The sequence below is a fragment of the Gigantopelta aegis genome, chromosome 10, assembly GCF_016097555.1.
Source record: "Gigantopelta aegis isolate Gae_Host chromosome 10, Gae_host_genome, whole genome shotgun sequence".
In the NCBI taxonomy this organism is placed as follows: domain Eukaryota; kingdom Metazoa; phylum Mollusca; class Gastropoda; order Neomphalida; family Peltospiridae; genus Gigantopelta; species Gigantopelta aegis.
Genome location: NC_054708.1, coordinates 16,498,299 through 16,512,462, shown reverse-complemented (window position 1 = coordinate 16,512,462; position 14,164 = coordinate 16,498,299). Strand labels below are relative to the sequence as shown.

Below are 14,164 nucleotides of genomic sequence, written 5' to 3'. Positions count from 1 at the left end.
GAGAGGAAACCCACTGTATTTTTTTCAATATTAGTAGGTAATCTTTTATATGCACCATACCACGGCTTTTGATATACATGTACCAGTTGTGGTGCACTGGCTGTAATAAGAATTTGCACAATGGTCCAATCAAAATGGATTGATCCTAGACAGACCACGTTTTACCACTAGGCTATGTCCTGCCCCTCCAATTTATGTAGACACTGAAAATTAAATATGAATATGAATTATTCATCAACTATCTAACTGATCAGGATAGATTTACATTTTATTACATATGTGCATTTACATTTCCACTGAAATTATATTATTAATGTTTAAGTAGATGTGAATAATTTTACTGTACTGTACAAAATGACGAATCTTGCAATAATAGTGGTCATCTGTTCTGTTATAAAGAGCCCAGGACAGGTGTGCGCTGAAACAGCTTGCTCTGAATGTGCATGTTAATCCCTATGCCATACCAAAGAAAGAAATGTTTTGTTTAACGACGCACTCAACACATTTTCTTTTACGTTTATATGACGTCAGACATATGGTTACGGACCACACAGATATTGAGAGAGGAAACCCGCTGTCGCCACTTCATGGGCTACTCTTTTCGATTAGGAGCAAGGGATCTTTTATATGCACCATCCCACAGACAGGGTAGTACATACCACGGCCTTTTATATACCAGTCGTAGTGCACTGGCTGGAATGAGAAACAGGGAAAATGCATCTTATTTGTTTAGAAAGTAAAGATGCTAGATGCCACTAAAAGAAAAAAGCTAACGTTATTACACATTTCATAAAATGAACATGTAATATGGATGTTTTCATTCATCCACTTGTCATCTCTAGATGTGCATACATGTTGCCAATTCCGTGGTCAAGTAAACCAATAGGTAATTTTTAGAAAGTCATTCAAGTGAGACAAGTTTGGTATCATTTGAAAGGTTATTATCTCTAGTGTCAAATAATACATTCATCCTTTTTCAAATAAAAATCTTTATACAGGAATAATCCCAGACATGTCCTTTGTTACTTGACATAATATATAAAAGACAAATTTATATTTCAAGCAGACTTTTGTCCATAATATTTACATATGTCACTCGTTGCTAACTGGTTATAAAATGTTACTAACTGAGATGCAATGTTAATTTTCCATGGTTGATTAAAAGATATAAAAACAAATACTAAATATGTAACAATTGCCATGCTACTGTGGTGCTGTTATTGTGACATACGGATGGAATAAAGTTTATATATAACTATTGTGCCCTAGTTGGTTCTTACAATTTGTAACAATAAAATGTTGTGAAACCTTTTGTACCTTTTTGTAATGCTTGGCTGAAGTGTCCGAAATGTACATCCGACCCCACGGAATTGCCCATGTATATTCTAGTGACCACATTTACGGGCCAGTATCGAATTGTAGCTTACTTTTAAAAAACACACCCACACACACACAAAAACCCAGTTATATAATAATCATGGGCAGTGATAGGTATGAAAACTTCATTACAAAAGTTTGCTTTGTTTAACACCACTAAAGTACATTGATTCATCATCGGCTACTGGATGTCAAACATTTTGTAATTCTTACACAGAGAAAACCCACTTCATTTTGTTCTAATGCAGCAAGGGATCTTTTATATGCACTTTCCACAGACAGTCTTAATTAGACCAGTTGTAGTTCACCGATTGGAATGAGAAAAAAATCCAATCTGAAAACAAAAAAAGTTAATGGATTTGCTCTTTTAATGATTAAAAATGTGTGTTACTTATAGTTTATGTAAATATCGAGGAGGTAATGTGGGACATTTGAAAAATTAATATTCTTTTTTCGTTTTGAAAATGTAGGAACTGTGAAAGGGCTCGCACATCGAAAGCTTGGAAGCAATAATTGTAACTTGCATTCACTGCAAGGTCACATGTTATACAGCTTTATGACAGACCTTCCACAACTATTAAATTTACAGGAGTTAACACACACCATTGTATTATGGAAAATAATTGTTGATGTTTTTCTTGATTTAAATTACAATGAACATATCTGTTCCATTTTGTCACAAATTGTGTGCTATTTGCAATCACACAAATCACTCCCTTCCATTACAGAAATCATTGACACATTCATTCACCCTGTGTTTGGATGCGATCATAATGAAAACTGGTTAAACAAAAGTGTCAACTTTGATAAATATTATGCTGCATATCACGAATTTTTATTAGACTGTTTAGAATAAAATAAGCACGGATATTCAGGGCTGTCCAGAAGTACTCATCTGCTCGCCCCACACAAGTAAAAATGTGCTTGGACGGGTAAAATTTACACTTCAATTGTCTGCGGGGCAAATGTTTGTCTAGCTGTCTTACCGTCAGACTACTCGGGCTACTGGGCCAGTCAACAACTTGCCCAGTCCTGCTTCTGTTCAAACCTAATTCTCATTTTTCAGTCAATTCAGTATGATTTTAATAGTTCATATTAATTTTTAGTGCGCGTTTGTTCAACTCTTTATAATTTTTATAATAAAACATTAAATTTCAGTTGAGCATGATGGCGGCAATATCAAAGTATGAATTGACCTGGAGTCTCTGTGTCAGACTCACATCGAGAACGCCAAACACCAGAATTTCTGAGGAAAACAGGATACACTCCCCATGAAAATTTGGAAAATTAACTTTTCAGAAATGCAATGTCCTTCATTCTACACGTGAAATTCATTATAAATATAAAAGGGGTATATATATTTTTTCTTAATACTAAAAAAATAGAAATTCCTTTGGTACACTCGACCATTGGGACCCCCCTCCCCAAATAAAGAAACAAACGGAAAACTCCGAAATTAGTATTATTCACTGTGAAATCATTAACTCAAAGTAGCATATTTAAGATGATCATTCTGAAATAAAGGATTAAAGTTTTTTGTGGGTTTTTTTAATTCACAAACTCATTTCCAAGTTTTGCATTTACATTCACGAATTATGTTAAATAAACATATTCAGTAATACAGGGTTTACAAGTGCTTTGTATCATGTGAAATTGTTTGACACATACAGTTTAAATTTTGAATTAAAATGCTTGCATTTTGGGACGAGTTAATTATTTTGTTGGCAAGTGAAATTTGAGAGTTACTTGCCCAGTGGGCAACTGAAAATTTTAGGATATGGCCAGCCCTGATATTTTACAGGAACAAGGCTTTTCTGATGAACAGTTTGTTGTTACATAATGGTATAAAATTACATATTGAATGCTGCATAAATGAATTAATCATTGCATTGTACCACAAAAGCAGAACTTTAGCACCTGGCAATTCTCAGTCAAAGCTTCTTTTGTGGATATCAAGTATCGTTAACATGGAAAAAGAAAATATTAATATCACTGCTTGTAAATGCAAAGTTCAAAGACTAATAAAAAAATGTTTAAATTGTCGAGGCCACATTAAAAGTGAAATTCTTAAGCAGAAATTTGAAATTCCCTTAAGTATAAGCACCCCAAAAGTAAAAATAGCTAAAAAGGAATTTCATATTGCAGATATTCTTGCCACTGAAAATGAAACTGCTCTTGTACAGACAAAGTGTAGTCTTAAAGGCATGAAATCTGTTATGAAGTGCAATAAAGACAAAACTAAAGTAATGAAAAGGAAACTGACAAGAAAACATGAGCGAATGCAAAACATCAAGTCTAAATATGTAACCAAATGTTTAGACTACAAAATAAATGAAAAATCATTAAAACTTACTGTAAAGCATTTACAGAACATTATCATGAAAGAAAGAACCAAAACAAGACAAATGCATAGCAAATTGAAAAAGATGCAGCAATGTTTATAGGAAAAGACAACTGAAGCATTTACATTGTCAGTCAAACTTAGTAAAGTAATTACATTGCTTGATGACTGTCAAAGTTCTGTAAAAGAGGCACTGGAATCAAAATATAATTGTGTAAAACAAATAATACAATTGAAAGAAGAAAATGAACATTTCCACAGCCTTGTAAATGATGGCAATGCAGTTGAAACATATGACAATGACAACAACTGTTTTAATTCAGAACTTGTCCAATGTGTAATGAACTTGACTGATGGCAATGCAGTTGAAACATATGACAATGACAACAACTGTTTTAATTCAGAACTTGTCCAATGTGTAATGAACTTGACTGATTGCAATGTAGCTGCTAACAAGGTTAGTAAAGTAATTTCTCACGTATGCAAATTATGCGAAAAACAACCAACAAAATTACATTCAGAATGGACAGTAAATAGAATTAATTTGAGGAAAGTTAGTTTATCCAGAAAGCAACTTAAAGAAGCTGCCTCAAAAGAAAATTTAACTTTATATACTGATGAGACCAGCAAGTCTGACCGAACTATTGAGGTGTATGCTGCATCGGATACAACCCAAAGTTACATGCTGGGGCTAAGAGAAATGGCCAACAAAAGTTCAAGTACAGTTTTGGATACATTCAAAGAAATTATCAGTGATATTAATGAAGCATGCCATGAATCATCTACAGGCATGGGAAATAAATTACTGTCATGTATTAAAAATACAATGAGTGACAGAGCAACAACAGAAAAGAAATTTCACGAGCTACTGGAAAATTACAGAAGAGAAATATTGCCAAAAGTGAAGGATTCATGGGGCAATATAGAGGTCTATGACCAGGCATCTTCATAAATCAAGGCTAATATTCGTTCCTCGTATTATGCCTTGATACATGTTGTCAAGAAATCGTGCCACAAAATGCTTAAATTTCATTGGATGCGATGAGATCTGATTGCAACGAATTGCAACGCTCCTTATAGATTCCCTTGTTATTGTAAACAAAGATGGCAGCTACCTGTCTTCGTACCGACAAAAACATCCTTTCCATCATATACAGCTTTGATTGATTTCACCTGATTGTTTGTTAGTTTATAAATTTTAAATCTTGTGCATATATCGTCATAAACGGACTCCATGTTGGCGGGCGAACACTGATATTGCTTTCAAGATTGTCACGTTACCGATGCTGTGATTGGTCAGCGATGTCATCGTGTAAGGGACATAATCGGTGTTACAAATTTTCTTCCAATAGAGGGCGCTAGTAGTGGATATCAGTAATCTTGACTACATGTATCAAGGCTGAATACGAGGAACGAATATTAGCCTTGATTTATGAAGATGATGACCAGGTGGCATGTTCAACAATGAACAATTTCTTTTGCGGCTTGCACTTATTAGTTGGCTGTGCTGATGTGTGTGCAACAGCAATGAAAAAAATTGAAACTTTTAATATAATATCCATTAATACCACTGATAATGAAACAAATGAACAGCAGATTGATGGAGGGGATGAACTAGGCATACACATCATCAAAGGAAATGAAAGTGGTGCAGCTCAACTAATAAGATGCTGTAGTATAAAGCCTTCACTCGTGGTGCTGATGAAAAATGTGGTGTTCATGGAGCCTGGAAGTTGTACCGTGACATACAAAAACATAAAGTATTATTTCAACCTTTTAAGCACAATCGTTTCAACATAATATTCATGCTTGGTGGAGTAGTTTACTTCCACAGAGAAAGAATTTTGACTTTCCTTGAAAATTTCCATGGAGTTACGAATGGCTTATTGCAACAGATTGTATTGGGTTTAAAAAACTATACTTTTGTCGCTGGATGCAGAGCGTTCGGGCTCAGTTCCAAACAAATAACCTCACCACTATGGCGCCTTATTGAAGGCAAAATACATATTTTGAAAATGAACAAACAATATCTGGATTTATGCAAATGTCTTGAAAATTTGCAAATTGTTACATACACTGAAAGGTTTGTAGCAGGAGATAACACTCCATTCGACACTGTTGTTGAAAATGATGACATAGTTCATAAGGAATTGGTGAAGTCAGGTTCAAGTGACAGCCTTACTGAAAGAAAGAAAGAAAGAAGTGTTTTATTTAACGACGCACTCAACACATTTTATTTACAGTTATATGGCGTCAGACATATGGTTCAGGACCACACAGATTTTGAGAGGAAACCCGCTGTCGCCACTACATGGGCTACTCTTTCCGATTAGCAGCAAGGGATCTTTTATTTGTGCTTCCCACAGGCAGAATAGCACAAACCATGGCCTTTGTTGAACCAGTTATGGATCACTGGTTGGTGCAAGTGGTTTACACCTACCCACTGAGCCTTACGGAGCACTCACTCAGGGTTTGGAGTCGGTATCTGGATTACAAAACCCATGCCTCGACTGGGATCCGAACCCAGTACCTACCAGCCTGTAGACAGGTGGTCTAACCAAGACGCCACCGAGGCCGGTGACAGCCTTACTGCTGCTGTCATTCAAGTGTTATGCAAAAGCATGTTAACACTTTTACAAAGACAACTTGTAGACCAGCTTCCTGGTAGGAAATATGCCCAATTTTCTGCAGAATTACAACGGGAAACTGCATCAGTTACCCGAGTTCTTTTTTGGACAAGTTGATTTTCTTCTGAGATACAGACCAAATGCTTTGATACTTTGCAATGAAGCATTTTTAATGTTTTCACGTAACAAGACTGGGCAATGGTTACAGAGTTTGCCACAGGTTGAGTGTGATAGTTTAATCAACGACTCCAGAAAACATGGTCAGGAAATTAAAAAAGAATTTAATAAAAGGTTGTTGAACATAAAAATTGCCCGTCAGGAAGCACTTATGCAGAAAGAAGAAATAATCAAAATGAAAAAAGAGAAGAAACTTGGAGAAAAAGAAAACTGACAAATCTGATTTCATTTTATGGACTTTGGCAGTCTGATAGCAATGTTATAAACAAGTTGGCAGAGATAAGTACTACTACTGAAAAAAAGAAAGCACTTAAAGTGCAGCTGAATTTTAGAAAAAAGGTATTGCTTCAGAAGTCAACACAGCCTGATGCCTTTTCATTTAGTGGCAAAGATTAGAATGGTAAGCCAAGGCAGTTTTCCTTAAAAAAAACCTCGAAACAAACCTACGTGCTCTCATTAGTGAAGCATTTAAAAGGCTAAATCAAAGAGAAACATTTGTCTGATAAACCTTTACTTGAAGACAGACGAAATGAGCACACATTTTCTGATGGAAGAAAGTATATTGGAAAAGTTATATCTGTTGTACTTGGTTACCCCAGTTGGTACAATGTAAAATATGATGACTTTGAAAGCCTCTATGTATATGACCTTTTAACAGACTATGCATGTGGTGACTTGCACTTAATTACCTGATTTTTTTTTTATATTGAATATCCATTATATTGTAGTGTTTTCCCTAGCTTGTTTTAGCATGGTGCAGCACCATGCCTCAATAGTCTAACACCATCTTGCCTTAATCAGCACTATACTGTCCTGAGATTAAACAAGCCTTTTTCAGTAATTAATTCTAAAATTGCCTTTATAAAACACCCAAAAAGGTATTATTAATTAATAAAATATGCCTTTTATATCTTTTGCCATTCATTTATTAAAGCACATAAATTACATTAATGTTTATTTCAATTAATTTTTGTGTAGTTTTAATGAACGACAAGTGCCCTGAAAATGGTGAAAATGCCCCAAAAGTGTTTGGTCTACCATGCCTTGCCATATTTCTAGGGAAATCACTATATTGTGTATACATATACCATAGCTAGGTCTGTGTCCTGGAAATTATACAAGAGGACTATAGACTATGGCTGGGGGGCAGTTGAATCATATCCTCAGGAATTAATGGCTTTAGATGTTAATTAAGTATGATGAACACTGTGAAAGGAGCCACTGTAGATCCAGGCCCATTAAAGTGTTACTTTATCATTACTGAAAGAAACATTGTCAGGGGTCGAATTTTACGCTATTCCGCAAATAGTAAATTTCGAAACGGAATAGTAAGTAAAACAATTCTTCCAATATTCCGTCATGAAAGTGAAACTAAAGCATGGAATACTGAAAATCGCCTGCGACTATTCCGCTTGCGCTTTTTCTTCAGCTACAGTTTTCTGCAGAACAAATCCTCACGTAGTTCACTATCCTCAGACCTTTCTCATGCACTTACTGGTACAAAATAAACGTCTATTTGATCGACACTAATGTTTGGATTGAATTCGTTTGTAATTCCAACTAGTACGCAGTAATGCATAGACTGGTATATAAACAATTGTTCGTTACACATTGTTGTACAGGGCGACGTAGCACAGTCAGGAAAACTAGTGGTACATTAATAATAGAAGGGATAGTACATTTGTAGATGGAATAGTGTTTTTTGAAATTCACTATTCCTTTGGGATAGTGGTAAACAAATTAAATTTCAACCCCTGATTGTATGCTATTTATTCAAATAGTACTTGATTAACCATGATTGATATTAATACTCATTATGTGAGAATAAAAATCATTTACAAATGTAAGTCTTTGCATTAATGGGCATTGCAGTGATAGGGATTTAAATTATGTTATGGATATATACATGTTTATTGAAAGAAAGAAATGTTTTATTTAACGACGCACTCAACACATTTTATTTACGGTTATATGGCATCAGACATATGGTTAAGGACCACACAGATTTTGAGAGGAAACCCGCTGTCGCCACTACATGGGCTGCTCTTCGGATTAGCAGCAAGGGATCTTTTATTTGTGCTTCCCACAGGCAGGATAGCACAAACCATGGCCTTTGTTGAACCAGTTATGGATCACTGGTCGGTGCAAGTGGTTTACACCTACCCATTGAGCCTTGCGGAGCACTCACTCAGGGTTTGGATGTATGTTTACTGTATTAACTTTGCTGAACACTTTGGGAAAGGAGCCACTGCGGATCCAAACCCATAGAAGTGTTGGTTTATCATCACTGAAAGAACAAACATTATACGTTATTTATCAAAATGTGACATTTATTAGCCATGATTGACATTAATATTCATTAACTTATGAAATAATTTCCAAAGTTTCTGCTGTTCATGAATGGGCTTTGCAATGAAACAGCATTAATTGTTGTTAAGTTATGTTATTACATATAGCTTCAGTGAAAATATTGGGAAAGGAGCCACTGTGTATCCAAATCCATAAAAGTATTGATTTTCCATCACTGAATGAAAGATGAAAAATATGCCTTTTTCTCCCTCTGTCTCTCTCTCTCTTCTTTTACACACATCTTACATTTATTACCTTTAATTGCAACTGATACTCATTAACTAACAGAAATTAATTTTAAAAAATTGTTCCTTTCCATGATCTAATATGATAAATGTGATCCATTTACAATAATACATTTCAAAGTACCATTAAAATATTTAACAACATCATCAGTAATCAGGGATGCCTGTTGCCAAATATGCCTTATAAGTTGTACATATTGTTATAACAAGTATAAAATGTAAAATTTTAGATTGTTCATAGCATAGTCAAATTCTGTTATAAATTATTATTCAGTGACAACTAATGACAACTTTGCAGTAGCATTGCAATGTCATAATTTGTTACTTAAATTTATAGTTGAATGTTCATACTGTGTTAATTACTACATTTCTGTTTAGAAACAGAAATATGGGAATCACTCCAATTTTCTGATTCAAATTGTTATAAATTAATATAATATAATATAATATAATATAATATAATATAATATAATATATAATTGGACATATAACACTCATACGAACTGCCAGCACATGCTGTATTGCTATTAAAACTTACCTTGAATTGTTATTGTTCATCTTCATTGTTTTCATTTACTACAAGAATGAATTATAATGCTTACAAACTTTAATTTCCCCCTAATGTAACTGTTTCTTTCCATATGTAAGAAAGCCACAATTACCTATGTTATGTATGTACATGTGTACTGAGAAATAAATAGTGCAGAAAATACTTGACTGGGTGACAGTGCCTGTCAAAAGTGCTAACGGTCTACATTTGCATTGATAATGAAATGGGCAACATTTCATATATTGTGTGAATTACCACAAACTTGTATTAGTTAATTTCAAAACTTGTAAACATTCACCATGTAATAGATTGACAGTTTACATGAATTTAAACTGATGTGCGAAATGAACAATGCTGTGGATAAAGTATTTCATTAATTCCTTTACAATATTGGGGCCAATGCAGTGTAATAATGAAAGCGTAAATGTTGATTAAAAAAAATAGTGATTACTGCCAGTTCATCTTTAACATCAAATTATTTTCTGGTGCTATCAGTTTTTTCAAACAAATAATAATGCATAACTTTCACAATTCCCATGTGTTAGAATACAGGAAAATGTAACCTACTTAAATAGTGGTGAGTTGACATAATTAATGTTTCATCTATATTTCAGTTTTCTGTTGCCAGAGTTCATTTTAGTTCAATTTAATATTTATGAAGACACAATCATTGTCCAAGTTTCAAATGTGATTCATAATTGTTTAGAATTTGTTGTAAGTTTAAAATTTATGTCAGCTGGGAATCAAATCATTCAATTTATTTGCAAATTATTTATGTATGTAATTGATGTTATGCAATTACCAAAATATTGTGTTCTATTTTTTTATTTACTGTAATTTTGCAAATTCATTAATTTTTTTATCTATGAGTAAAAACAACTAAAATTCAACAAATACATCAAAAAGACTATCACGCATTTGGGACGTCGATGGTATATATATATATATATATATATATATATATATATATATATACGTGTATATATACATATACACATACACATACACATACACATACACATATATATATATATATATATATATATATATATATATATATATATATATATACATATATACATATATATATATATATATATATATACAGTAGAATCTCATTGGCTATATATATACACATATATACACATATATATACATACATATATATATATATATATATATATATATATATATATATATTGACATACACATACACACACACACACATATATATATATATATATATATATATATATATATATATATATATATATATATATATATATATATATATACATATATATATACAGTAGAATCTCATTGGCTATATATATACACATATATACACATATATACACATATATATACATATATATACATGGATCATATGCCGGCTTATCATGTTGTTTATTTGAATGAATGAATGAATGAATGAATGTTTAACGACACCCCAGCACGAAAAATACATCGGCTATTGGGTGTTGTTTATTTAGCACCTATCGGTAATTATGTTTCTAGTACAGACAATTTTACTACGATAATCGTTAGCTGATTGAACTTTGCCTGTAACACCAATCAATTGGTGAGCCTAGCCAGGCCTCGCCGGTTTACTTTAATCATTTTAATTGCTACTCTACGCCTGAGCGTCGGCATATTCTGTTTTTAACTTGAAATACAGGAGAGATCAATGTAATGTAGTGATTGCAACAATAACAGGTAAAGGCCCTCCGCCTGTGCTTCATGCATTCATTTTTTTCTCAACGTTGTCAATATGTCGCAAAAGATTCTACAACAGCATAGTAAAGAACTATTTTTTTAATAAATAAATATTTATAAAAATGAATGAATGAATGAATGTTTAACGACACCCTAGCACGAAAAATACATCGGCAATTGGGTGTCAAACTATGGTAAATGCAAAAACAATTGTTTTATGATCAACATCAATATAAAAATTCAACAGTTAAATAAAAACACAGTGTAAAGGACTGTGTAAAAATACAAATATCACAGACAGACTTAATTAAAATTTAAAATAAAATTCAGTATCTCGTAAAAACTGCAATAAAAGTTCTGGATGGAATCGAAATAATTCCATCACATTTCTTTGTCCAAATATATCTTTTCAAATTGCTGACAACTGTTTACAGTCCACCAAAATGTGTCGCACAGTCAGAAGACACTGACAGTGCTCACAATGAGGTGGAGGATCTTTCTTCAAGATAAATGAATGGGTTAAGTAAGTGTGGCCGATGCGGGCACGACACAAGACTAGTTCATCCTTCCTGCACTGTCTATAGGAGGACTGCCACTCTCCCAAGACTGGCTTGATAGCATGAAGCTTGTTCGCAACCTCACCGTCCCAATCACGTTGCCAAGTCGAAAAGATAAATTGGTTGATACAATATTTAAAATCAGTATAAGGTACACCAACCCTGGCATGAGGCAAATCGAAAGCAGACTTGGCAGCTGAATCTGTGTTTTCATTACCCCTGATGCCAACATGGCTGGGTACCCAACAAAATACAATGTATTTATTGGCAATAGATAAAAAGACACACTTTCGTATCACCATCCCAATTAAGGGATGGTCCAGCTTCATATTACGTAAAGCCTGGAGACACGAAAGTGAGTCAGTAAAAATAATAAATCTGGATGCTATGGAATCTTTAATTTCTTCTAAGGCTTTAATGACTGCCCAAACTTCAGCACTAAAGATAGATGCCGAGTCAGGCAGTTGCATGGAAAATATTGTGTCTGATGGAAAAACTGTAGCACAACCCACAGAATTCCCATCCCGTGATCCATCTGTATACACAGGAATGTAATCACGGTACTTGTCCTGAATTTCCATGAAAAACTGTTTAAAAACAACAGCATCTGTACGATCTTTCTTTAGATGCGAAAGATCAAACACAATTTTAGGTGGTGTAATACACCAGGGTGGTAGAACAAAATATGAAGGAGTTTCCAAAGTGTCAGTTAAATCAATGTTGGAAAGCGACAAAAAACGCTTAATGCGAAGACCAAATGTACGAATAGCATTTAGCCTTGCATCAAACAACTTCATATATTTGTTGTCAAACACCGCATCATGAGCTGGATGTGTTGGTAAAGATTTAATCTTGGCAGCATACTGCAGAGACAGCTTGGCACGTCTAGCACCCAAACAAGGTTCGTGTGCATCAACGTACAAGCTCTCTACAGGAGATGTTCTAAATGCAACAAGACAAAGCCTAAGTCCCTGATTGTGTATAGGATCTAGCATCTGCAAGTAAGACTTGCGTGCTGACCCATACACAATGCATCCATAATCAAGTTTAGACCTCACAAGAGATCTATACAGACAGAGCATAACCTTGCGGTCTGCTCCCCATTCCGTATTACCAATAACTTTTAAAATATTGAGAGCTTTCAAGCCCTTCTTTTTAACATATTTGAGATGGAGCACAAAAGATAGCTTCCTGTCATATATAACCCCTAGAAATTTAGTCTCCTCCACAACCGGAATTGAATTTTTGTCCAAAAACAACTGTGGATTTAAGTGGAGACCTCTTTTCTGGCAGATATACATACAAACCGTTTTTGCCTTTGAGAATCTAAAGCCATTGTCAGTTGCCCATTGATGAAGTTTATTCAAACAAAGCTGCAACTTACGTTCAATGATACTCATATTGGACGATCTATAGCAAATCTGAAAATCATCGACATATAACGAGCAATCCACACCAGGAGTTAAACACTGGGTGATGCTGTTAATTTTCACAGAAAATAGAGTTACAGACAGGATGCTACCTTGAGGCACACCCATCTCCTGCGGGTGAATGTCAGACAAAGTCGACCCTACCCGCACTTTAAAAGATCTATCTTTTAAAAATTGAGACATAAAAACAGGAAGTCGACCTCTAAGGCCCATGCCATGGAGGTCTTTTAAAATCCCATACTTCCACGTGGTATCATAAGCTTTCTCCAAATCAAAAAACACTGAAACCAAGTGCTGATTATGGATGAAAGCTTCCCTACAAAACGTTTCAAATCTAACAAGATGATCAACCGTGCTACGTCTAGATGTGAACCCACATTGCACGTTAGTAAGCAATTTGTGGGATTCAAGATACCAGACAAGTCTACGATTGATCATTCGTTCCATGGTTTTACAAATGCAACTTGTCAAAGCGATGGGGCAATAGTTAGTAGGATTGGTTGGATCCTTACCTGGCTTGGGAATAGGAATGATAATAGCTTTCTTCCAATCAGAAGGAAAATCTCCAGAAATCCAGATGTTATTAAAAATATTCAAAAGAACCATCAAAGATGATTCAGGTAAATGCTTTAATAACTGATAATGAATTTCATCTGGCCCTACTGAAGTATCGTGGGCTCTACAAAGAGCATCCTGCAATTCCTCCATAGAGAAACACCTGTTGTACACTTCAGCATTTTCAGATGAAAAATTAATGGACTGCTTTTCAGCTTTAGTTCTAACAGATGAAAAAGC

At 34.3% G+C, this 14,164-nt stretch overlaps 3 protein-coding genes across 3 annotated transcripts in view; all 3 read left to right on the top strand.

Annotated features, from left to right (window-relative positions):
• LOC121383505 overlaps nucleotides 1-2,652 on the top strand; it is a 34,468-nt gene extending 31,816 nt beyond the window's left edge. The window contains exon 3 of the mRNA XM_041513577.1: nucleotides 2,536-2,652. Within this exon, the coding sequence (XP_041369511.1) occupies nucleotides 2,536-2,652 (117 nt within the window). The remainder of the gene's footprint in view (nucleotides 1-2,535) is intronic.
• Nucleotides 1-14,164, top strand: part of LOC121382855 — a 43,836-nt gene that overhangs the window by 22,430 nt on the left and 7,242 nt on the right. The gene's annotated exons all lie outside the window — the stretch shown is intronic.
• LOC121383504 lies at nucleotides 5,122-5,940 on the top strand (the record flags this gene model as incomplete). Its single annotated transcript, XM_041513576.1, has 2 exons — nucleotides 5,122-5,503; nucleotides 5,536-5,940. Coding segments are annotated over exons 1-2 (726 nt in total), but the record flags the coding sequence as incomplete, so codon positions are not given.